General features: G+C 45.6%; 1 protein-coding gene across 1 annotated transcript in view; it reads left to right on the forward strand.

The window, feature by feature from the left end:
• USP13 (ubiquitin specific peptidase 13) overlaps positions 1 to 25,448 on the forward strand; it is a 107,159-nt gene that overhangs the window by 48,191 nt on the left and 33,520 nt on the right. Inside the window, exons 7-11 of the mRNA XM_036243704.1 lie at positions 9,331 to 9,425; positions 10,493 to 10,680; positions 15,607 to 15,678; positions 16,044 to 16,137; positions 24,262 to 24,387. Coding sequence (XP_036099597.1) covers positions 9,331 to 9,425; positions 10,493 to 10,680; positions 15,607 to 15,678; positions 16,044 to 16,137; positions 24,262 to 24,387 — 575 coding nt within the window. The remainder of the gene's footprint in view (positions 1 to 9,330; positions 9,426 to 10,492; positions 10,681 to 15,606; positions 15,679 to 16,043; positions 16,138 to 24,261; positions 24,388 to 25,448) is intronic.

Here is a 25,448-nt window from a genome sequence, read left to right on the forward strand (position 1 = left end):
CCTGTGAGTTGTTAGAATTTTTTTGCTGTTCTGATGAACATCCTTATACATGTACACATCTTTGGGTGTTTGTCTAATTATTTTTTTAAAAAAAATTTTTAGGATAACTGCCTATGAATAAAGGGCTCAACCTTTAAAATTTTCAGTTGCTGAGTTTCTTTTTTAAAGAGTTGTAGTAACTTACATTAATCAAATCTTGGACAACTTTGGGTATTCAGAAATTTTAAAAACCTTTGCTAATCTGGTATCTTGTTTTAATATGCTTTCCTAGTGAGGCTGAACATTTTTTATAGTACTCTTAGCCATTCATAGTAACTTTTTGTGAATTTGTTAGGCTGGTGTTCTAGTAAGTTTATGTGTAGGTATTTTCTTATTGGTTTAAAACAACTTTAGCTATTAAGAAGATTAACCCATTACCTGCCATAGTTAAGTTTTTGTAGAAGAAGGAGAACTTTTAAGATTTTCTTTATTATATAGTTGACAGTAATTTAATAAATACTCCTGTTTCAATCATAGATGAATAAAACACCAGCAATAGCAGTGTGGATCATATACCCTGTGGTGAGGGTTCTTGAATTCATTTCGCTAAAATAAAGTTCACTTTTTGGAAAAAGATCAGGATTTGAATCCTGCTTATCTTGCGCAGAGTTGGTTTTAACGCAAATGATTATTTTCAGTCTAATTATCATTTTGTACAAGTGTATGTGATGCATCAATTTGATTTTAGTTTCTTTTAAATCTGTGTTGAATCGATTGCTAACGGAAACTTATTGCTTATTTAAAAGCCAAGTAAGTTCATGAAAACATGTGTAAAGTTTCCTTAAAAATCGTACGAGGGACGTTGTTACTCTGAGGCCCAGGAAGGCACCCTTTAGGGGCAGGGTGGTCGCCTCCTGGTGAAGGTATCACAGCTGAGGGTCCCGTAGTCCTAACTTGCTAGGCTAACTGAGGCTGATTCAACTCACAAGAGAAAGTCTCAAATTCAAGGTGTTTACTTTTTAGTTTATAACAAGAACCACAACTGCCTGCTTGACCAGTACATTCTTTCCCTGTGGGAAGCTGGATTATATTTAGAATATTGTTTAGTAAACATGGAATCCAAGCAGGTTGTGGACTCAACTATTTCATGGTAGTGTGATCCAATCATCCTGGTTTCCTTCTCCCCTATAAGGAGATACCCGTTCAGTGACAAACTTCTCATCTTGAGGTCTCAACTTGGAATTCGTTCTTCCAAGAAGCCCTGATCCCTAGGCTAGGCCATTGTGGTGGTCTAGGTGATAAGAATGGGCCCCATATCACATTCCACTCTGGGTCCCCATGGGTACAACAACAAACAAACCAGGAAACAGATCACCAAACAAACAAACCCAAAGCTTCCTTGGCGAGAGGAGGGTTTGGAGTCAAGGCATTGATGGCTTCATTTTGTTTTGCCCTGGCTTGTGTCCCTCCTGGTACGGCTCCTTTGGAGTTTTTTTCTCGAGACCCTGCATCTGTGTTTAATGGTCACCTCGGACAGCGGCTCCTGAGCACCGTGTTGTACACTGTTATTCCTCTAGATTCTAGTATGGCCCCTCACACGTAGTAGGTGCTCAGTAAATATTTGTGGAGTAAACAGATGAAAGAAGGCACACCAATACAATTTGCTCCTTTGAGTCACTTTTTTCTTTCCTTATTTTTTTCTATTTCACTAGTGTCCTGTTACTTGTCTTCCTTTCCTGACCACAGTGTAGGTTTTGTCTGGCCTGGGAGTGACACTCTCAAAGGTGATGGTACATGCCTTTGACCTCATTTAGTTTGTATTTATTTCTCCAGTACTTACTGGAGCATTCTCTGGTTCCTCTTCTTTTCTTGTCCGTGCAGAGGGTCTTAGACACACAGATAGAAGCTCGAGGGGGTGATGCAGTTTGGGTGGATGGATCAGCACTTACTCTGCAGAGAACCTCTCCTCTTAGTATTCGCTGTTTGTCCAAGAGTTCCGTTTCTCTCTCCACTTGAACCGTGAGAAAAGAGCAGCAAAGCCAGCTTCCTGGCTTTTCCCTCCCTCCCTCCCTCCCTCCCTTCCTTCCTTCCTTCCTTCCTTCCTTCCTTCCTTCCTTCCTTCCTTCCTAACCCGAGGACATTTTTCCATTTTTTGTTCAGATAGAGTGGGAGGGAGAGAGAGAGAGAAAAACATCGACGTGAAAGGAACACATCGAGTGGCTGCCTCCCGCACGACCCAACCAGGGCTGGGGATAAACTGCAACTGAGGTACGTGCCCTTAGCAGGAACTGAACCCCAGTCTCTCTGGACTGCAGGCTGACGCTTCAACTGCTGAGCCAAACTGGTCAGGGCATGGCTTTTTATTTCTAAACACACGAGCTTGTTGTGGTACGTCTTTACCTCTCCCTTCTGCTTTCCTGTGTAGGAATCCAAGGGCAGGGTTTGGATTTCTGCCATTTTTGGGGGCTTGGGAAGAGATCGTAAGGTCCTATGACTAAACCATACCCACGAAGCTGTTTGTTGAGGTCCTTTATACTAAGCCAGCATTTCTTCTAAGACTGTTTGAAATAGCGAAGTTTAAACTCATGAAAGCCAAGAGACCCTGCTTGACTGCTTTAACAACATACTTTCAGTGTTTGTATATATCTGGTGTTCAGTGAATACTTTTTCAGTACAATGAATGAATGAGTGAATGAGTCAGTATGTTAATCCATGTGGATGAACAAGGATGACCAGTGGCACACTAATACCATGCCATCCAACAGAATCAGTTTTTAAAAATACCACACCCTCTACGGACTGACAAACCTCAGAAGAAGGGGACGGGGGTGGAGGGGGCAGGGAAGAGATAAACCACAGAACTTATATGCATGTATGCGTAACCATGGACATAGACAACAATGCTGAGGGGAGGGGGGTGCGGGATTGAGAGGAAGGTGTCAATGGGAGAAAAAGGAGAAACATCTGTGACAAAAAAATAAAATAAAATAAAAATACCACACTCTCTAAATCTGGCCAGTGTGGTTCAGTGGTTGAGCATCAAGAGGTCGCAAGTTTGATTCCCAGTCAGGACACATGCCCAGGTTGTGGGCCCGATCCCGTGTGGGTGGGCATGCAGGAGGCGGCCAATTGATGTCTTCTCTCATCGATGTTTCTATCTCTCTCCCGCTCTCTGTAAAATCAATAAAGGAAAAAAAAAAACAACAACAACACCCTCTCCCCCCTGTCTTTACCACATTGTTGTCTGTGTCCATTGGTTATGCATATATGCATATAAGTTCTTTGGTTTATCTCATCCCGCCCTCCCTCCCCCTTCCTTCTGAGGTTTGTTGGTCTGTTCCCTGTTTCCATGTCTCTGGATCTATAATCTTTGGGAACTACTTATAAGAATTTTTTTTCAATCAAAAGATTATAATAAATTTGGAAACTATAAAAAAGCAAAACCTATAACCACAAAAAAATCTTCTCCTTTAGAGATAACAAATCATTACCATTTTGATATAATTTCTTACAGATTCTCAGTCTTAATTTCCATTTCTGTTCTCTAACTTTCTTCTTAGTTACTTATGGAACTTATTGTATGACCTATTTTTTTTTTTAATCTTTATTGTTGAATGTATTACAGATATTCCTCCTTTTTCCCCCATTGACCCCCTCCTGCCTTTCCCCACACTGTTGTCTGTGTCCATTGGTTATGCATATAAGTTCTTTGGTTTATTTCTTCCCACCCCCCAACTCCCTTCCTTTTGAGGTTTGTCAGTCTAGCAGCCAAATTGTATTTTTTAATCCCTTCACCTTTTTCACCCACTCCCCTAATCCCCCCCCTCCCCATCTGGCAACCAACAAAATGTTCTCTGTATCTATGAGATTGTTTCTGTTCTGCCTGTTCAATTTGTTTGTAGATTCCATTGTCGATAGATATGTATTTATTGCCATTTTGTTTGTTCATATATTTTATCTTTTTCTTCAAAAAGACCCTTCAACATTTCATATAATAATGGTTTGGTGGTGATGAAGTCCTTTAACTTTTTTTTGTCTGGGAAACTCTTTATATGGCCATCGATTCTAAATGACAGCTTTGCAGGATAGAGTAATCTTGGTTGTAGGTTCTTGCTTTTCATCACTCTGAATATTTCTTGCCAATCCCTTCTGGCCTGCAAAGTTTCTTTTGAGAAATCAGCTGACAGTCTTATGGGAACTTCCTTGTAAGTAAGTAACTACTTTTCTCTTGCTGCTTTTAAGATTTTCTCTTTGTCTTGAACCTTTTGCATTTTGAGGATGATGTGTCTTGGTGGGGCCTCTTGGGGTTCATCTTGTTTGGGACACTCTGTGCTTCCAGGACTTGTATGTCTGTTTCCTTCACCAAGTTAGGGAAGTTTTCTGCCATTATTGTTTCAAATAGGTTTTCGATTTCTTGTTCTCTCTTCTCCTTCTGGCACCCCAAAGATGCGAATGTTGGCACGCTTGAAGTTGTCCCAGAGGCTCCTTACACTATCCTCATTTTTTTGGATTCTTTTTTCTTTTTGCTGTTCTGATTGGGTGTTTTTTGCTTCCTTATGTTCCAAATCAATGGTTTGCTTCTTGGCTTTACCTACTCTACTATTGAATCTGTGTAAATTATTCTTTATTTCAGTTAGTACCTCCTTCATTTCTGACTGTGCATCCTTCATTTCTGACTGGTCCCTTTTTATGCTCTTGAGGCCCTCACTAATTTGCTGAGGTTCTCACTAAGTTCATTGAGCATCCTTATAAGCAGTATTTTGAACTGAGCATCTGTTAGGTTGCTTATCTCCATTTCGCTTAGTTTGTTTCCTGGGGTTTTGTTCTGTTCTTTTATTTGGGACAGACTCTTTGTCTCCTCATTTTGGCTGCCTCTCTGTGTTTGTTTCTGTGTATTACTTAATGAGAGGTATGGGGCTATCTGAGACCAGATGCTGCTTGTTTGAAAGAATTTAGAAAGTCCTGAAGCAGGATCCAAGACAGGCCAATCCTATGGTTAAGCAACTGGCAACAGCTTGGGTGGGCCTGAAAGTTGGGTGGGGCGGGGCCTCAGGGAGTCACCAGGGCGGGGCTACCAGTGTGAGCCAGGTTGCTGGAGTCCCAGATATGGCAGGTGTCTGCCGCCCCAGGAGAAGGGCTCACCAAAGGAACAAAGGCCTCTGACAGCACGTTTGTCCCGGAGAAAGCCCCCTCTCCAGCCCTCGCTCCAGTGCCAAACAGCTCAGTTCTTCCCTGTATGTCTCTGGCGCCCCTCGAGCTACCTCCCCTCCGAGCTTAGAAGGAGAGAGTCTGATAAGTCCGTGCGTGGGCCCTTTAAGGAGCTGCCTGGGGCTCCAGCCATGTCAGCCTCCCTGAGCCTCAGTTCCCGCTGGTTTTTTCAGCCAGAAGTTATGGGGACTTCTCTTCCTGGCACTGGAACCCTGAGCGGGGCACCTGGTGTGGGACGGGGACCCCTCAGTCCTCAGGGAGGACCTTCCCAGCCGAGGTGTCCTCCTGATTTTTATCCGCCACACGTGGGTGTGGGACCAGCCTGTCCGCCTCTGCCCCTCCTACCAGTCTGGATGCGGCTGCTGCTTTAATTCCGTAGTTGTAGGACTTCCATTCAGCTTGATTTCAGGCAGTTTTGAATGATGGTTGTTCTGTAGTTTAGTTGTAACTTTGATGTGGTTGTGGGAGGACGCGATACCGCGCTTACCTACATGCCATCTTGACCGGAAGTCTGTATGACCTATTTTCTAACATGCTCATCATATCAGTGGCTTCATCATACCTAAAACTTTTCTTTCATCTTTCTCCTTCTGTGGATCTCTCCATGCTCTCCGTGATTTAGTTTGTCATTTCCCTGGAAACAAAACAATGTTGGTTTCCTTCTAAAGTGAACGCAGCTACTTGTGAAACACTGCCTGCAAGGGTTCCTCTGGAAATTTCCTAACTGTGATTCTTAGCTCCAAGTTTTTGGGGTTTTTTTTGTTAATCCTCAGCCAAGGATACTTTTCCATTGATTTTTCAGATAGAGTGGAAGGGAGGGAGGGAGGGAGAGAAAGAAACAAGATATGAGAGAGACACATTGATTGGTTGCTTCCTGCTTAACCCCAACTGGGACCCAAACCGGACCCAAACCGGGCCCAACCCGGGCTGAGAATCGAACCTGCAACCCAGGTACATGGCCTTGACCAGGAATTGAACCCGAGACCCTTTGGTTTACGGGCCAGTGCTCTAACTACTGAGGAAACAGGGCAGGGCTCAAGTTTTTAAGTCAATTTAGGGATGGGGGAGGGTCACACTTATAGGGCAATGCTTGTTTGCTACAATAGTTTCTGAGCTAAGACTTGACTTGCCTAAGCTGAAGTTAGAGGTAAAGTGAATTTCCCAGTGAAAAATGTAGAAGCCAGGACTTTCATCCTCTGAGTCCACTTCATTTTTTTTTTTCCATGACTCCATGTCATTTATAAAGTCTTCATAATGACCAAGTTTAAAGATCACAGTTCATTTTTAGGTTACTTGTATGTTACTCACTAAACTGCTTTTGTCATTGGAGTAAGAAATAACTATAGTGTCTGACCAAATCGTGTCATGTTTTTGGAGCAATTAATGACTGGAGATAGGAAACATTAATTTCTTCATGTGACATGAGGCTAATGGGTTAAGAACCATAGATAATTCTGTGATTTTCACTTATTTCAAAACCCTAGGCTAATGCTGATGGTGCAGTTCTAGCAATTTTATTATTTTCTAATCGATCTCTGTACTTAGAGGCTTAAAGTCTCAAGTCTTCAAAGCGATCTCACTAGTTAATAATACCCAGAGTTACGGTGCCCAGGGACATTTTTACCTTCCTGCCAGGATTGGGTAACATTTTTCTGTCATTTGTCACAGATGAAAAAATACTGTTGCTGTATTTGCTTCAAGTTATTAGTTCAAAGATTTTGTTGGTGTTTTTAGTATTTAAACTCAAATTGTTTCTTAATTGGGTCGGGTGTTTTGATTTTGTTTTTGCTTTTAAGCATTGAATTACATTAAAAATAAAAGAATATAAATGAAGGCTTCCACTCACAAATTAAAATGGACCTCTAGGGAAAGAGGGAGAAAAGGAAAAGATGTTTAATCTATTAATAATACAAAGACTGGCTTCCTTTGGTGACAGTGAACCTCTGTGTATCTGGGTTTAGGCCAAAGGGTCACCATAGTTTCTATATATTGCTTTTCTTCCCCCCCGACTCCTGGTGATGTTCCAAAGAGCAGGAAATTCCTTGGACAGTCTATCTATTTCTGTCCTAAAGAATGATATCTTTATATCTATTTCCCTTATATAAATTTTGTTTTTCAAATGTAGGAGTGAACAAATTGTGGTTTTTATGATATCTTTATATCTATTTCCCTTATATAAATTTTGTTTTTCAAATGTAGGAGTGAACAAATTGTGGGTTTTGTGATATCTTTATATCTATTTCCCTTATATAAATTTTGTTTTTCAAATGTAGGAGTGAACAAATTGTGGTTTTTGACTCTCCATGCCTGCTAAGGGCCCAGGATGGTGCTTCAGCAAGTCTGCAGGTCTCCTGAGAGATTTCAGGAAATAGTCTAGTGTGGAGGAGAAAGGACTGGGCCAGGAGTTAGAGTACCTGGGTTCTGGGCCACCTGTGGGGCAAATCATATCACCTTTCTGACCTCTTTTCCTCACCTACACAATGGGCCTGAAGCTGTTTCTCTCCCACATCGCACTGCTGTGTGAGGACAGATAACTGGTCCGGCTGGCATCTGGGATCTTATTGAAGTGCACATTCTCATTCAGTAGGTCTGGGCTGGGGCCCCGGGTCTGTACACTTTGAGAAGCCAGGTTTCATCTGCAGCATTCCCTTGTCAGGTGGAGGATTGGGATTCTGAGGAGAGAAGCCTCCACCTCAGCACAGAGCTCCCCAATGCTAGTGCACCATAGATGGTGACCGACAGGCCAACGTGCCATCCCTCAGGCCCTCCGGCAGGGGCCAGAGGGGCAGCGCCTGGGGCAGCCGGAGCGCCTTGAGTTACCCTGGCTGTGCCAACGCATCATCCTCTGTGTGTGCACCGAGGTGGACACATTTGGGATTGTGGTCTCCCTGATAGCACAGCATCCAGGCAGGGCAGCTTGGAGCTTAAGAAGATGTGTTTTTTGAGACATGAGGGAGGAAGGTGACTTGCTCCTTGCCTAGGAGTATTCCAACCTAGGGGTATAAATCCTCCAAACTCCTAGATCAGCAGTGCACTTGGCCTGACTTTGGAGCCAAGCTGCCCGTTCAGACCAAGCACTGCACAGTCCTCACACATCCCTTGCCAACTCTGTGAGGTGTGGACACCGAAGTGGGAAGGAGGCATGGGGGGCCGGCGGGAGGTGGAAGTTGGCGAGCTGATAGGTTTGAGATGGTAGAGGTGGTCTCTGCACCCCCAGTTCTTGTCTCCTTGTAGGAAGGAATTCAAACAAGAGACAACAGCAAATAGTAGCAAAGTATACAAGAGTTTATTTGCAACAAAAGGAAATACACTCGGATATGGTCTGAATGGGCAGCTTGGCTCTGAAGTCGAGCCAAGTGCACTGCTGATCTAGGAGTTTGGAGGATTTATACCCCTAGGTTGGAACACTCCTAGGCAAGGAACAAGTCACCTCCCTCCCTCATGTCTCAAAAAACACATCTTCTTAAGCTCCAAGCTGCCCTGCCTGGATGCTATGCTATCAGGGAGACCACATCCCAGAGCAGTTTGATGTCTCCCCTCCTTCATATTTGGGGCTGCTGGATTTTGCTAGTTTGGGTTTGTCATGTCTCCCACATATCCCCTTCGGGCCCTAGCTACCTCTCTCAGCTCATGTCTGTCTAGCTGCCTATTCTAACAGGTCCACAGGCAGAACTGTGTTGTGTCCTGGACCCAACACCCCAATCCAGCCTTTCAGCTGACACTGAGGGCCTGTGTCCCCCAGAGTCTCTCCCTGCCATGGGCACACAGGGTTACCTCTCCTCCTTCATCCCTTTCTCCTCCTGAACTCACCACTGTGGTTTTGGTTAGAAAAATCAACCGTTAAGGCATTGTGTTTGTCTAATTTAAAATTAGTTTAACTTTAGACACCGCTCTTTTCTAGTTTCAGAAAACCTTTTTATATTCCTGAAATGTCACAAGAATTGATGTATGGGCACATTTACCAAAAATACCTATTTCTTATGTTGTTGTTCACCATCTGTCTTTCCCAGTTGAAGGTAACTCACCAGAGGTTTTGGTTTTGTTCATTGATGCCTCCCAAGCCTGGTACATGGTAGGAGCTCAATAAATATATGCCGAATATTGAATGACTTGATTACAGTGTATTTTCTCTTCACCCTCTAGATGTTTATTCTTTTCAAGAAGAGGAACCTGTTTTGGATCCTCACTTGGCCAAGCACTTAGCTCATTTTGGAATTGACATGCTTCATATGCACGGGGTGAGATTGTCTGCTTTTGTCTCTGTTCCCATATTGGGGGAGGGAACTGTTTCATTTAATATATCATTTCTCTAACATGAATCTTCATTTTCTAGGTTTCAGTGTTTGCGTTTACTTCTTGAATGTAATTAATCGGTGTTTTCCTATGGTTACCAGCTTAGACTTTTTTGTTATAATAAAAGTGGCACCCCGTCAAGTACCATTTGGTTTAGTTGGAGTTTTCGTGCAAAATCTCCATGGATGGAGAGTTGCATGAATCGCTCTTTGTTTGCTAAAGGGAGAAGGTACGGCAGCGAGCTGACCTTGAAAAGTATCTGTGACCCACATCACTTTAGTTAATTTCAGGAAGGGAAGCAGAGCTTGTGGGAGGTGGAAAGAATAAGCCAGCATATTACTGTTGATGGGAGAGCTTTGCTTCATTTGATACTGTGTTTTCAGGCTGCTGTCATGACTGTGCGATGTTTGTCCCTGCGAGGAGCTATTTAAATGTGTGTGCTCTGTTTCAGGCCCTTCCTCGCAGCCCAGGCATCTCCCTCTCATGTTCTCCTCCTTCGCACTCATGCCACCTGGGAGTTTATTCTCTCTGCTCCTCTGTAGCCTTCCTCCTGTTCCCAGGCACTCCCAAGCCCCACGGTTTTATTTTACTTTCCTCTCCAACGGCCTTGCCTTTTTGTTTGCTGGGTTGTGTTTTGTTCTCTCTCGAAGTTCCTCTACTTGCTTCTTCTTTTTATTTATTTATTTTAATTTGTCTTTCTTTCTCCTCCTATCTCCTTTCTTCTCCGTCTCTTACTTTTTAATATTTTAAATCTGTTTTCTTTTAACCGCGGAAAGATAGACATAACATAAAATTTCCCATGTTAGCCATTTTGACATGTGTGGTTCTGTGGCATTAAGTATGTTTACGTTGTTGCGCAACCATCACCATCTCCCTCTCTTTTAATTAGGTTGTTTTCCTCTATCTGTTTGGGGAAAAGAGGCAGAAACATCCATTGCTGTTAGAAATAATTCATGGGACACCCAGTGATGATTATGGCTAACGTTGTGTTTCTTCAATGACTCTGCCCCAGACAGAGAATGGGCTCCGGGACAATGACATCAAGCCGCGGGTCAGCGAGTGGGAAGTGATCCAGGAGACGGGGACGAAGCTGAAGCCCATGTATGGCCCCGGGTACACGGGCCTCAAGAACCTGGGCAACAGCTGCTATCTGAGTTCCGTCATGCAGGCCATCTTCAGCATCCCGGAGTTCCAGCGAGCGTGAGTCCCCCCCGACTGGGCGCCCTGCTGCCCTCGTCCCCGCCCCGGGCCAGTCCCGCAGTGTGGGCTCCCCTCTCCATGGGCCACCGCACCTCCCGCTCGTCCTCGTGCTGTGGCTGCTTGCGCTGAGGCCGCTGAGACCTGGCGAGACAGGGAGACTCGTAACCTGAGAAGCCGCCCACGGGTTCGTGGTACTGATACTGGCTTCCATTATTCACCACCGCCCTCTAGGCCAGCCATTCTCAACCGGGGGTCGCGACCCCTTTGGGGGGTCGAGCGACCCTTTCACAGGGGCCGCCTAAGACCATCGGAAAACACGTTTCCGATGGCGATTCATAACAGTAGCACAATTACAGTTATGAAGTAGCAACGAAAATAATTTTATGGTTGGGGGTCACCACAACATGAGGATCTGTATGAAAGGGTCACGGCATTAGGCAGGTTGAGAACTGCTCTAGGCCGAGAAAATGTTAACCGTGAGTCTTCACAGCCCGCCGGCCAGACCCCTTCCTAAAGATGCTTGAGGAGAGACTCGGACCTGCTCGGTCAGTGTTGCCCTGCTGGTCAGTGGAGTTCTTAGAGGATTTCAGCTTTTCATTTTTTTGTCTCTGAAAATGTGACTCACAGACTGGTTCTGGTCCTCGCTGTGCTGGGCGTGGTGCAGAGGGGGAAGGAAACGGAGTGAGCCAGCGTGGAGCAGTGTGTGTAGCAATTCAACACGGCCATGTTTTATAAATGGCATTTCACTTTTCTAATAATTTGTTTTTATTGTGTTTTTATTTATTTATTTAATTTTTTAAATCCTCACTCGAGGATAGTTTTACATTTATCATCAGACAGAGTGGGAGGGAAAGAGAGAGAGGGAGAGAGAAACATTGATGTGAGAGAGACACATCGACTGCTTCCTTCCCGCCTGAACCAACCAGAGCCGGGGATGAAACACAACCAAGGTACATACATACCATTGACTGGAATCAAAGCTGCATCCTTTGATCCGAGGGCCGATGCTCTAACCGCTAAGCCAAACCGGCCAGGGCTGTTATATTTTTTAATGTATCATCTACATGAGTTGACAGAACTTGTGGCCCTTTGCTGAAGATAATTTGGGAGGCACTGATTTAGGGCGCTTCTTACCTGTGCTAAACAAAGCTGCCTTCATCCTTCTGCACTGAGGGGCAGGGTGGCTGTCTTTAGCCCTTTTCTTCCTTAGGCTGTGCTTGGACATGGAGCCACCGAGACTGGAACCCTTGGCCGAGCAGTCCTGGGCAGCCACTGCCTAAGTTTAGAAAATCGTATCTAGGTTTTGCAAAGTGGGTGGGTTTCCACCATGGTTCCAGAATGGAAGAGAACACACGTGTGCTAAGACAGACAGGCAGACAGCACACTAGGAATGGTACAGGGCAGTTTTTTACCCAATTGGAGTTGAAATGCTAATGTCTGTAAGAGCAACTAATAAAAAGATACAGCAAATATTCCTTTCTTTCCTCTCTCGGTATTTGAAGACTTGCCTTTTACTGTTTTCTGGTTTGGGAAATTTATGGTCAGTTTTGCATGCCTGGTTTCCGTCCAGCCAATAAACAGTGGGTTCTGCTCCGCTCAGCAGTGTGCTTGGGGAGACAAACATTAACTAAATCACTGTAAGAATAGCTGCATGCTTATAAACATGGGGAGTTCCATGAAGGAGAAGGGAAGGAGGTGTCAGGAGGATCTCTTTGAAGAAAGGACACACAAAGGGATGTTTATGGGGCACGGGGACAGAGGGTGTTGGACAGAAGGAGGAGCAAATCTGAAACTCTGAGATGGGAAAACTTTTTCAAAAGTATGCATTGTGCATCGTATTATTTTTCATTAATTCTTACCCATATCTCGTATTTGTATTACCAGCTGATTGGGCAACAATGTGGTTCATCTAAAATGTCTCATGCTCCGAGATTATTTTTAAATATTGAAGGAATATCCTTATGGGAGCTGTCATATAATTATTATTTCTATTAAACTAGAATGGAGGAACTTGTGTTCTTTCGTTACAAAGCCCAACAACATTTTTAGTGATTTACAACTTACAGTTTTTGAAAATTCTTTCCACATTTCAAAGTTTGATGAACATTACCCTTCTGATTTTTTTCAATAAGAAATGCACCTTATATCTGTGTTTGAGATTTATGATTCAAATCTCTCACCTCAGTCTTATTTCAAGGGCTTTAGAATTTTATATTATCTAATATTTTATATTCTGTTTTCTAAACACTTACTATAGATATTAGAGCATAAGCAATTTATTATTCATACTCATCCCCTGTTTTTTTTTTTTTTGTTTGTTTTGTTTTAAACCAAATAACCACTGGATTGAAATACTTTCTCTTCACACTCATTTTCCCCCAGCGGAGCTGCCTCAGTGGAGTTAGGTCCAGGGGCATGCCTCTGTTTGTAAGTTGAAAGAATGACTCACAGAGAGAGTCAATGACTTACACACAATCACAGTGTAACTTGGGAACATCAGCTCTACTCTTTGAGACCCCGTCTGCCACTTGGACCCAGTTTACATTTCAAAATAATTCTGATGAGGATCAAATCTAAAATGAGCTGGTGTACCAATTGAATGACAACTAACATGAATTCCCAGGTAGCAAAACAATGTCTTTTCTCTGAGAACCACTAGATTATAAACTGAAGGTATAATATATATTTAAAAATTATCTAGTATTACTTCTGCATTTTAATTTAGTTTTGTTGTAATGGATAACATTTCTCACTGATTAGAAAAGGAATATAAATTACTAACAAAATGGAAGTTTTTGACATCAAAGATATCCGCCGTTTAACTTTATTCCTCTTTGCCAATCTTGCCTGAAAACGTAAACCTTTTCTCAAATGTGCATCTTCCCAGTGAGTTTGTTTTGTTGTTTTGAGGTGTGAAAAGAATGGAGTGTAGCCCTGGCCGGTTTGGCTCAGCGGTTAGAGCGTCGGCCTGCGGTCCGGAGAGACCCGGGTTCAGTTCCCGCTAAGGGCGCGTACCTTGGTTGCAGTTTGTCCCCGGCCCTGGTTGGGTCGTGTGGGTGGCAACCATTCGATGTGTCGCTTTCACGTCAATGTTTCTCTCTCTCTCTCCCCCTCCCACCCTATCTGAACAAAATATCAAAAAAATGTCCTCGGGTGAGGATAAAATAAAGAAAGAAAGAAAGAATGGAGTGTAGTGAGTTAATTGTGTTTTATGTTACTAAGAATTCATCAGTGTAGCCTCTGGCTTTGAATAGTTTGGTTCCAAACTTTGGTTGACCTCTTATTTGGCTCTTGGTTTGTTGACAATTTCTAGATGGAATTGTTGCCCTTGTGACACATCCCAAAGCCGTTTGAGTGGGGCTGTCCGGAGAAGCGTGCTCTATTTGTTTTGATGTAGGAGCATAAGCTGGGTGACACGTTCTGAGTCTGTCAACAGAGGTGTCACTAGTTGAGATTTCTAGTGGTTGAGGGATCCAGTTGAGGTCGCTGCTAACTACTAGGTGTCATGGTTTTCTGCTAGGGCTTCATTGCAGTAATGTTTTTCTGTTGGGTTATATGTAGTCAGTTATGGAAATGGGTTATGTGACTACACGTTAGGAATGTATTAATTTAACATGTAGTGAGTGTCTTTTACATGTTGGTGCTGTTCTAGTGTTGGAGATGCAATGATTTAGAGTCTCTGCCTTCATGGAGACTATATCCAAGTATGTAATCTCTAGAGAGACAGATAATAAACAAGAACATAAATGGTATAATTGCAAATAGTGGTACATGCCAAGAAGAAAGTAAGCCAAGGTCAGGTGATAGGGAAATGAGGAAGGGCGGTAAATGACTGTTAATCAGACCTGAGAAGGAACCAGGATTTGTGGAGGGAGTGTTCCAGGAATGAGATAGCAGATGGCCTGACTTGAAGCAGGAGCGAGCATGGTGTGCCCTTGGGCAGCAAGAAGGGCAGGTGGGGGACATTGGGGGGGGGGGATGAGGTCAGAGAAGTGGGTGGAGCAGGGTACGTGAAGGATCGGGGAAAGGGATCTGCTTCTGGATTCTTTCAGGCTCAGAGTCAAAGCCCAGAGAGTGAAAGATGAACATCACAAAGCAGAGGGTGTGAAGTAGGCAGTGAGTTTAGGAAGGGAAAGGAATGACTATACGTTGAGGTTAGAGATGGGTGGTTAAGTTAGCACTGCTGTCAGGACGAGCTGGTCAGGAGGAGGGGCTGTGGGCTGCTCCAGCGCCCGTGGATGGGGCGGGTGCAGCTGGCAGGAAGGTTCAGAGCACAGCTCAGGGCCAGGCGGCCTAGGTTCACTCTGGCTTCGTCCCTCCTTCCCTGGGTAACTTTGGAAGGTGCCTAATGAATTTGCACCCCAATTCTCATCTCTCAAATGGGGTAACAATGCTAACCACTTCCTCATATGGTTGTAATGAAGATGGAACCAGGTAACACAGGAAACCCTCAAGAAATGATGGTTGTCACTGCTGTTATCATTATTATTCATTTTGACATCATTGGAACAATTCCTCACCTTACTTGTTTTGAGGCAGCAGTTGCAATGGTATAAGCTCATTGTTCTTGACTCTGGCCACGTGTTAGAACCACTTGGGGAACTTGTAAAAGATTCCACATCCCAGCCTCAGTCTCAAACAGTGAAATCAGAACCTGGGGGTGTCTCCGGCATTTGTATTTTTTCAAGAAACTCTTTAGGGGATTCTAACTCATGCCCAGGGTTGAGATCCACTGATAGAAGCACACACATTTTAGGGAGGTCCCTGGATGTGGCTGCAGGAGGAGCAGCTCAGAAAACACTTTTCTTCAGGCGGATGATTTACTTTTGAATGACCGATTAGAAGGTCTTCACTGGGACGACGGCTTATTTTGGTTCTGTTCTTCTCTCAATTCCTATGTTTTGACTGTCGTTTCTCATTTTCTAGGTATGTAGGAAATCTTCCAAGAATATTTGACTACTCTCCTTTAGATCCAACACAAGATTTCAATACACAAATGTAAGTGCCCAACTGTAGTTTGTAAGAAAAGTCTCCACCGTGGTTTTTTCTGAGTTGCAGAATTAAAGGCAATTCTCTTTATTTTTGTTATTGATTTTATGCATTTTTTTAAAAGTGTTCTAAAATGAGCACATGTTACTTTTTATAAGAAGAAAGACATTAATAAAGTTACGTATAAAGCACTGAAGAGAATTTGAAAATGGAATCGGTATCAAGTAGAATCAAAGAAATACGTTATTTGTGAGTAATTGTGATAAAGCGGTTTGCCTTTAAGTAGCTGTACATATGAAAATCACAGATAATGTTAGTATCTCAAAGGGGAAACAATAATGACCTCTTTGTTTTTGTTTCTCCCTCTTGTCCAGGACTAAGTTAGGACATGGCCTTCTCTCAGGCCAGTATTCAAAACCTCCGGTGAAATCTGAACTCATTGAACAGGTGATGAAGGAGGACCATAAGGTATGTGTCTGAGTGGTTGCCATGTTGGTATGTTAGGGAGGAGGGGCTTTGACCAGCTGGAATGTGGATTTCCTGGGATTTGGCAAATGGTGGCTATAAATTTCACGAGCTGTCAGAATAGCTATTTCATTTCAGAGTCTAGGGTGGTTGCATGCTCTCAAAAAAGGAACAGCTAGGGGTGGGGTTGCTAGTGACAGTTGCTTCCTGGGTTTTATGTGATTGCCATCAGTAATGGTCTCACACATAATACTTTTCATAAATACAGCTGAGATGGAAGAAATAAGCTTTATAAAGTATAAACATTTCATTTTGGTAACGTAATCTTGGTCCTTATAATGTCTTTCTTCTCCTAAGCCTCAACGTTGTTTGCTGGCTGTTAAAAAACCACACACACATTCCCGGCCCCCTAGAGCGGAGGATTCTGAATTTCTGGGGAGGGCCGGGCAGTCCTTGTTTTTGGTAAGCTGCCAGGGGATTTATAAGCACACTCAAGTCTGAACAACTCAGTTGGCCATCGAATCGCTCTTCATTGATCAGAGTAACTGAAAGATTCCCACGTACCGGCAGGTTGAGCCTCTGACACCTGTCTGGGCTGCCCTGTTACACAACTCCAGAGGGCGCTGCTCGTAACCTGGTCTGTTGGAGCGGTGCCCTTGGCATTCGCCATGCACAGCTCATGCAGCTGTGTCTGGCGGCCTTGGCTCCCACTGCTGCAGATGTCCTGCGTGGAGTGCATGCCCCATTTCCCCAACACCTACTCTGCCTTCAGGGTACCCAGTCTGATGTAGTGGGCAAGTTCTGCCAGTCTGTTGCTCAGGTGCTCACCTCTGCACCCTCTCTCACGTCACCCATCCTTGACTGATACCTGCAGACCACAGTAAGGATCGGAAGTGAAGACTCTTTTTTGTGATGAAGCCAGTTAGCTGGGGAAATGGAGCCAACAGGAGAAGGGAGATTGTGAAGGGAACATATGAACAAACAGAGGCAGCGTTTGGGGTGGGGGAGAAGGAAGTAGGTCGTGAGGAAGGTGGAGAGGGGTGTAGATGTTCTGAATGGCGAGGCCGGGAGAGCAAAGGGTTGTGGGGGCAGGAAGACAAGTTCTCCATTTGCATTGTTATCAGGCCTTGCGAGATCAAGAGTTCCCTCTCCACCTGAGGGAAGACCCCCATCTGGGGTGCACTTGAGGAGATGGTTTGGTGTAGGGCTGCAGTTGGGTTATCCATGCTTCCTCCACCTCGAAGCCCCTGTGAAACTTGGAAGACGTGATGGTGAAAAAGACTTGGTTCAGAATTTTGTTTTTGATCACATTTATCCTGGTTTTTCACCCAGGCAGTCATTTCTTGGACCACTGTTGGGGCAGAGTCCACCCTCCCTGGTGGAGGAGGGGACTTGATTGGGACTTGGGAGCCTGGCTTCCTGTCCTGGCCGCAGTGGGCTTCGGGAGTTGTCAGTCTCATCAGTCAAGTGGCAGAATCAGTCTGGGTGGTGGTTGTGAGTATTGGGAGTGTGAGGGTATCCTCTCCAACATAAATAAAATCTGTGTGCACTACATGACTGTTGCTGTGCTTTTGGAATCTCTCCATTTGAGAAAATGTGAAATGAAAATTCATCAGTTTAGCCATGTTTGGAAGTAAAATTTGTTTTTGTTAATTTCACAGAGTCCTTTCACATTAGGGAAAACAAGTAGTTCTTATGTGAGTAAGGCATGTTACTCATTCAGTCTGCAAACGTGACGGGTTGGGGCCCTTGCCCCTCCCTGCCCATGGCCTTAGTGACTGTTGTGCAGTAGCTCCGTGATTCCCCAGGCTCTGAGGATTGCAGGGACCCCCTGCTCTGTCTGGCGCTAGGGGTGTAACCTGGCAGCCTTTGGGCCATATCTGTCCTGCGGTGTGTTTCGCTTGGTCCACACATGGATCTCCAGCTTCTCTCGAACACTCAGCCTCTGGCAGTTCCAGGCCGGCGAGCAGTGGGCGGAGCTGAGTGTCCGGCCTCCTGTCACATGGTCCCCAGCTGGCTCCAGTCCTTCTGTGACTCATGACCTGGCTGACAGACTGGGAGTTTGGGCCGTGTAACCCTTCATCTGTAGCCCAAAGCCCCAGCCTGGGTCCTAGGTGACTTGTAAAAGCCTTTCTCTGAGGTGCCGTGACGAGTAAGGTCCCTTTAACGTTCACAATGAGCTTGAATTGACCAGATGATTTTCTCTGAGTCCTGAAGGGGTTCCTTTCAAGCTTAAACAAGCAAGTAATTCACAGTAAAATCTCCACTCCCCTTTGACAGTGGAGGGATCTACTGTCTGGGGCATAGGATTTTCACTGGCAGTTGGTTTCAGAGAAACCAAATGGTAAGAATCTTTCTTCTTTCAAGCCCTTTAGCCTTGTCCCAGGTCTCTGGTGCTTGTGACTTGTAGATGAGCCTGAAATGCCCCAAGGGAGGAACGTAGCAGGGAAGAGGACAGATTACGAGAGGCATGTGTGGTAGAGAGGAAGAGTGGAGAGGGGTCAGAGCCCTGTGGCAGGAATGCCTCTCTGCAGGGCCGCTGTCACCGCTGATGCGAATCCTGACATCCCACAGTACTAATGAAAGGCCAGACTCTTCCTGTAGGTTCACTGATGCTCAGAAACCTGCCTAAAGTTACAAGGCCAGGGAGTGGGAGGGCTGGGCTCTCAGGCAGTCAGGCCCCCGAGTCTATGCGTTTGACCTCTGCGCTCGCCTGCTTCCCTGACAGCTGTTCCAGTCAGTGTGTCAGGCCCCCAGTGCCTCCATGGTGGATGGTGGAGGGCGGATGACAAAGGGGGTGCTCAGTGTTCACAGAATTACCAGGAGCCCGGTCACTTGGGTTTCTCTGGCCTACATTGTGGGTCATTTCTAGAATACATACTTCCTGGTATTAAACTGGTCTGCTGTAGACCCAGGGGAAATCTAGTTTTTATATATGCATGCTTAATACATTTTTTTCATCTGTAAAAAAATTTGCAGGTTTTGTTCCGGGCACTGCCATTTCTACATACATTGATAATTGACTTTATGAATTAATGTGTATCTGTAGTAGATAGACCTCACTGTCAAAGGATGCTTTTTTTCCTTCAAAAAAGACATGCTTGGTTTTTATGCATTCTGAGACAGTGCTTTCACACATTTTAATGCTGAATACTCTAATTGTTTCTCCTTCCGAAGATAACATGTTTTAAACAATTCTGCATTTCTTAGGCAGCAGTTCATTTGATACCCCATGTAAATAATTCTTGATACATAGTTGCTGGTCTCAGTTTTTTGTTTTTTTTTTTTTAATTTTTTTTTTTTATCCTCACCCGAGGATATTTTTCCATTTTTTGTACAGATAGAGTGGGAGGGAGAGAGAGGAAGGGAGAGAGAGTGAGAAACATCGACATGAAGGGACACATCGAGTGGCTGCCACCCGCACGACCAACCAGGGCCGGGGACAAACTGCAACCGAAGTACGTGCCCTTAGCGGGAACCGAACCCGGGTCTCTCCAGACCACAGGTCGACGCTCTAACCGCTGAGCCAAACTGGCCAGGGCTGGTCTCAGTTTTTGATAAGCATGTGATAACCAGTGTTCTACTTGGAAGTGATGTAATTTTAGCCCCAAACTAAGAACTTTGTTCTCACTAACCTCTATTTTCCTGGGTTGGGCAAATGCAACATTTTTAACTCACCTTCTGAAATATGAAAAACAGCTTGGGGAATGCCCTCTGTCCCTTTAGCTAAGGAGATTTGGGATTTGGATCTGGGTTAGGAACCACTGGTTTGCATCAACAGATGTCATGCACTTGTATACTGGGGACAGGCTGAGATGGGTCTATTTTTATTTCATTCCTGTGGTCTTACAATGTATATATCTGAACAAGAGTTGCTCTCAAGTGATACAAAGCGTCAGTCGTGCTGTTTGTTTATTAAGTAAAGCAACAGGCGCAAGGAATACGAGTAGACAGTGTCTGCTCTCTTGTGTAGCATTTAACAGAAGGTCCTATGTAAGCAAGCACTGGCTAAAGATTGTGAACCCCCTAGGCCTCTCTGTAATTTTAGCTCATCTGTTTTGCAATTGCTGATGGAGAAAGTAAGTACAGTATCCTATAAATACGCCAGTTTCCTTAGGTGGTTGCTATTTTGGAGGCTGTGTGGGGCTCCCTCTTACCAAGTCCGTTGTCAGGACTGGCCGTTGCCTCAGGTGTCCGTGAGCTGGCTCACAGTGAGCTTGTGTTTCCTGATCTCTCCCTCTCGTCCTGTGCAGTGACAGGTCTGTAGAAGGGCACTCAGGTGATGTCACCAGCCCCCTGCCTACCAGGAAATATCGTTTCTTTGGCTTAGTTCTTTGGTTCTTATTTTGGCTTTTAGTTTCTTGTAAGTATTAAGACTGTTTTACCCAGAGCCTGGCCTTGTAAAAAAAATGTTTAAAATTTTAAACATGCACAGTACAGCTCCTATCTAGGTTTTTCCCTGTGGTATTAAAGACATTGCTTTTAAGTCCCTTCTTTTGCTTTCTGCATGGTATTGATTTGTCGAAGGAGCTGGATCGTTTGTCTGGGATTCCTCTGAAGATTGCTTCCTTAAGCTGTTGTTTAGCTTGTGTTTCTTATAAGCTGGAAGTGAGATCTGGAAGCTTAATTAGATTCAGGCTCAACTTTTTATTGACTTTCTAATATACAAGATATGAAGTGAACGCAGCAATAGTTGAGCATGGGAATCTGTGAGACCTCGCTTCTGAAATCAGCGCTAGCTCAGGTGTGGGGCATGGGTGCCGGCGGGCAGGGCTGGCTGACGACCAGAGTGTTACGTGTGGAGTGGCTGAGTTGGCGCTGAAATGCTCGAACCCAGCTGTGAGAGCAGGAGCGGGTCTGCAAAGTGAAGTGGAGAAGGAGAGCGGTACCATCTCTCTGGTTAGGGAGGCGTTTCAAATAGCTTCTCAATGGTCAACAGTTCTCAAGCTGCAGCTTCCCTGTTGAACAAAAGATTAAGAAAGATCAGTGGAGCCCTGGCCGGTTTGGCTCAGCGGTTAGAGCGTCGGCATGCGGTCCAGAGAGACCCGGGTTCGGTTCCCGCTAAGGGCATGTACCTCGGTTGCAGTTTGTCCCCGGCCCTGGTGAGGTTGTGAGGGTGGCAACCACTCGATGTGTCCCTTTCACGTCGATGTTTCTCTCTCTCTCTCTCTCTCCCACTCTATCTGAACAAAATATCAAAAAAAAAATAAAATAAAAAAAAAGAAAGATCAGTGGAGGCAAAAGAAATGAAATGGAAAGAGAGGCACGGGAGGGAAATGAATGAGTTCGGCCACAGTTCATTCTGAGCGTCTGGGTTTTCTGGGCTTTTCACCAGGATGTCTATTGAAAGGCCTCCTTCCAGTTGTACAACCATATGGTGGCACAGAGCAGCAGGCAGCCTTTCAGAAGGTACTGACTTGTTGCACTTTGCACAGCAGCTGCCTTGGTGGGGACAGGCAGCCACATGACACTGGAAGCACAGCCTGTAAGAAGTGCTACCGTCAGGAGGGGGCGGGAAGTGCGTGCTCGCCTGAGTGCCTAGACAGGGCCGCGCAGCGCGAGGAGATTTACTCAAAGTGGGGCCTCCGCACGCTGATGGTGGGGAAGTAATTGCTGGACTGGCCGGTAATGTTGGCCCCAGCGGTGTGTGGGTTTGAAGAGGGCTTACCCAGAGTCCAAGACGTATTGTGTTGTTTTTTTTCTGTGACTGGTGAGATGAACTCAGGGTCATCAGAGATGAGAACTAGTCACTTGTGCAAGAAGCAGGACAGGACATGAGAGAGATGGAGAGAGAAGGTGCAGAGGGAGAGGCTGACTTTTCTAGCTGTGATCCTGGGCCACTTACTTAACATGTCTTTGCCTCAGTTTCTTCATTTGTCAAGTGGAGAAAATAATAGTCTTGTTAATCACCTCATGAGGTTGGATGAATTAAGATACACCTGCAAAGTGCTCAGAACTATGCCTGGGCCTCGTAGGTATTCATCCCAGGACCTAGAATAGTGTGTGACGTTGTGTAACACTCAGTACATCTCTGTTGAATGAATATTACCGTTATGCACAAAGATAAGGGTTATTTCTGCCTGTTTGTGTAGGCTCAGACGACGACATCTACATCAGCATTGTGAGTGAAGAAAGAACCACTTCCACGTAGTTTTCAGGGGATGTGTACATGGGTAGTAAACTTAATGCTCAAGTACTGATTGGTCTTCCCATACCACTGGCAGCGTACCCAGAGCCGTGTCTGTGTGAGCTCATCACTTGTGTGCAGGCTTCCAGTCCTCGGAATTCTCCTAGAGCTGCCGTTTTGGGTCCCCCGCAGCGTTCTTTCCCATTTGTTAGGGATCCACGTGTTGTGTGTCAGCTCTCGGAGGGCAGAACCCCCAACAGTGTTCTGCAGGCAGTAGGTGGTCAGTAAATACTAGATGATGAGATCAGATATGTTTTCAGCAAGACAGGAAGTTCACCTGAATTTGATCAGAAACATTGCTTAGAACATGTGCGTTGGGGAGATTCTGCGGGTAGAGCCGTCCTTGGCCGGTGGCCGTGGGAGTTTTCCCATCACCTGTTGCATCTGACTGTGTGATGGTGCGTACCTGTTGAGAGAGCTCGTGAACTACTTCTTTAGCTTGATTGGCAAGGTGAGGTTTGTGTGGCTGAGACCTACTGTGTGCTACAGGTGCCACTCCATTTTTGCTACAGAGAGCCTGGGCCTGTCTGAGAACCGGGAGTTCATGCTGGTTCTGCTCATTTTTAGCTGTGTGGTAATCTGGCTGTAAGACCACGTTCAGTGGAAAGACCTCTCTGGCACGTTTTTGCCAGTCTCAGCCTCCCTAGCTATAAAATGGGGATAATGGTAGTATTTTCTTCATAGGGCTACTATGCGGATTAAATGAGGAGATATGTAGCCCCATTATTAGATGGGCTGGACCTGGAAGGGACTCAGGAAATGGCGTTATCACGCACCCACCTCTGTCCTCAAGGCAACATGGACTCTTCCCGCTCTTACCCTTTGGAGCGTCTCAGACAGATCTCCTAGATGTCCCGTGGTGTCCTGCATCACTGGCATTAAACCGTCCAGTTCACATCACAATCAGTTCCAAGCACCCCCCCCCCCCCCCAGCTCAGGAGTCTCAGAAACCAGCGGTAGCAGTGTCGGTCAGCTTTTTTTTTGTCCTTGCTCCACCTCTGTGCTTACTGCTTCCTCCTCTGGCCCCTAGAGTCCAGGATCAAGGGCTGGGGGATTAGCGAGAAGGCAGAGTCTCTCACACAGTGGGTGCATTTGGCTTTCTTGTGGCTGCGTTGGGTCTTCTGTCCTGACTGCCTATTGTGGGGCCCATGAGTGGCTCTTTAGGGATGCCCCCCACTTGTCCCCACAGAGACTCCTGTGCGGACCTTTCCTGATGCCCTGTCCAGCAGACTCTGTAATCCCCCACCCCAGCTCCTGCCCCGAGACTCCTTAACCCACTGACGTGCCACCCTCTTACAGAGTGTCCTTTCTAGGGGAGCTGGCTGCCTTCTGTGCTATCCTTTAGCCCCTAGGGAAGTGCACATTGTCCTTGTCCTGACAAAATTGTCCTTGTCACTCCCTCTTTCCACTCTCCACCCTGGCAGCTGCACCAGCCTCCTTCCGCTTCTCCAGGTGAGGGGCACGCTCCTGGCAACTCCCGTGCTCTGGGAAGTTCTGCAGGCGTTACCAGGGCATGCAGTGCCGTTCCCTTTTCCGGCAGGCACCCCATGCTCTGCCAGGGGTTCTCATGTCCCTCGTGCAGGGCACAGGGAGCCGCGCAGAGCTTTCTTCCCTGATGCTTAGCCTGCTCTGCAGTGGGCTGGACCGGGCAGCAAGTCCTGTGAGGATGGGCCTAGTGTCTCTCAGAAAGTGGGATATTTGTCATGTCTTTAGTTTTGACTGAATAGGGAGAGTGCCATCCTGTCCTCCGATCAGGTTTGGAGTGCAGGGCCTGTGTGTACTTAACATGCAGTGATGTTGGCGTTCTCATTTAGCTTCTGTGGGCTTCAGTTTTCTCATCTGAAAATTAGGTTCATGGTAGTCCCCACTCGGCCTGCTACTTAGTGCTGCTATTAATGCGTAGGAAAGTATTGTAAGTTGATTTTATTTCTACATTGTAGCCTCAACAGAATGGGATCTCTCCACGCATGTTTAAGGCCTTTGTAAGCAAGAGTCATCCAGAATTCTCCTCTAACAGACAGCAAGATGCCCAGGAATTCTTCTTGCACCTGGTGAATCTAGTAGAGGTGAGTAAGTCTTCAGAAATGCGCTAAAGGGTTGTAAGAAGTGTGCCTGGCCCCTAAGGGCAGTCCTTTTGGGCGTGGCCAGAATGCCTCCACCCCCTTTCCCAGATCTCTCTCTGCCCACCCAACCAGCCTGTTGATGTGATAGCTCCTCCTGTCCTGTTTCCTAGGTACCCGAGGATCTGCTGTTCTTTCAGTTCAGACGTGTTCTGGGAGTGTTCATTGTTAGTTCATTCTCCATTCTGTTTCCTTTCTCTTTGGTTGTGGTGACGAAGCTGCTTGAGTCCCGTGTGGTATTTGCTATCCTTCTGCCGCCACTCAGAGACGGCCACACTTTGCGCCCAGCAGAGTTGAGTCACTTTAAGATGAAATTTTATCCTCACCCGAGGACATTTTTTTTTTTTTTTTTTCATTTATCTTCAGATAGGGAGAGAAGGAGGGCGGGAGAGAGAGAAACATCGATGTGAGAGAGACACATTGAGTGGTTGCCACCCACACGACCCCAACCAGGGCCGGGGACAAACTGCAACCGAGGCACGCACCCGTAGCGAGAACCGAACCCGGGACTCTTCGGTCCGCAGGCCCACGCTCCATCCGCTGAGCCAAACTAGCCAGGGCGAATTGAGCCACTTTAAATGCTGTAGTTTACAAAAGCCACTCAGAAAAGCCACTCAGAATTCATGAGTAAAGATTTTCCCCCCTCTTAAAAACAACTTTTTTTTTTTCCTGATTACAAATGTGTGCTTTGTGGAGCATGTAGCAGGCACAGGGAGAACATCAGGCTCACCCACAACACCAGCCCTGCAAACAGCCACACTGCCTTCTGGTGTCTGGCCACCCGTCCTTCTCCGGGCGCACGTAGAAGCAGGTGGTGTCCAAGCGGTGTTCGCCACTTACCTGCTGTGCACGTTTGCCACGTCACTGCATATTTGAACTTCGCGAGATTTCTTTCTATCTGGATATAATTTACATGAATGCATTTGTATAATCATATATGTGGCCTTGGCTTTTCCAGGGCAGTCCTTTAATTTTTCCCCCTTTCTCCTTAGCTTGGCTCCCTTACC

Source organism: Molossus molossus, unplaced genomic scaffold (assembly GCF_014108415.1).
Source record: "Molossus molossus isolate mMolMol1 unplaced genomic scaffold, mMolMol1.p scaffold_m16_p_5, whole genome shotgun sequence".
NCBI classification, from domain to species: domain Eukaryota; kingdom Metazoa; phylum Chordata; class Mammalia; order Chiroptera; family Molossidae; genus Molossus; species Molossus molossus.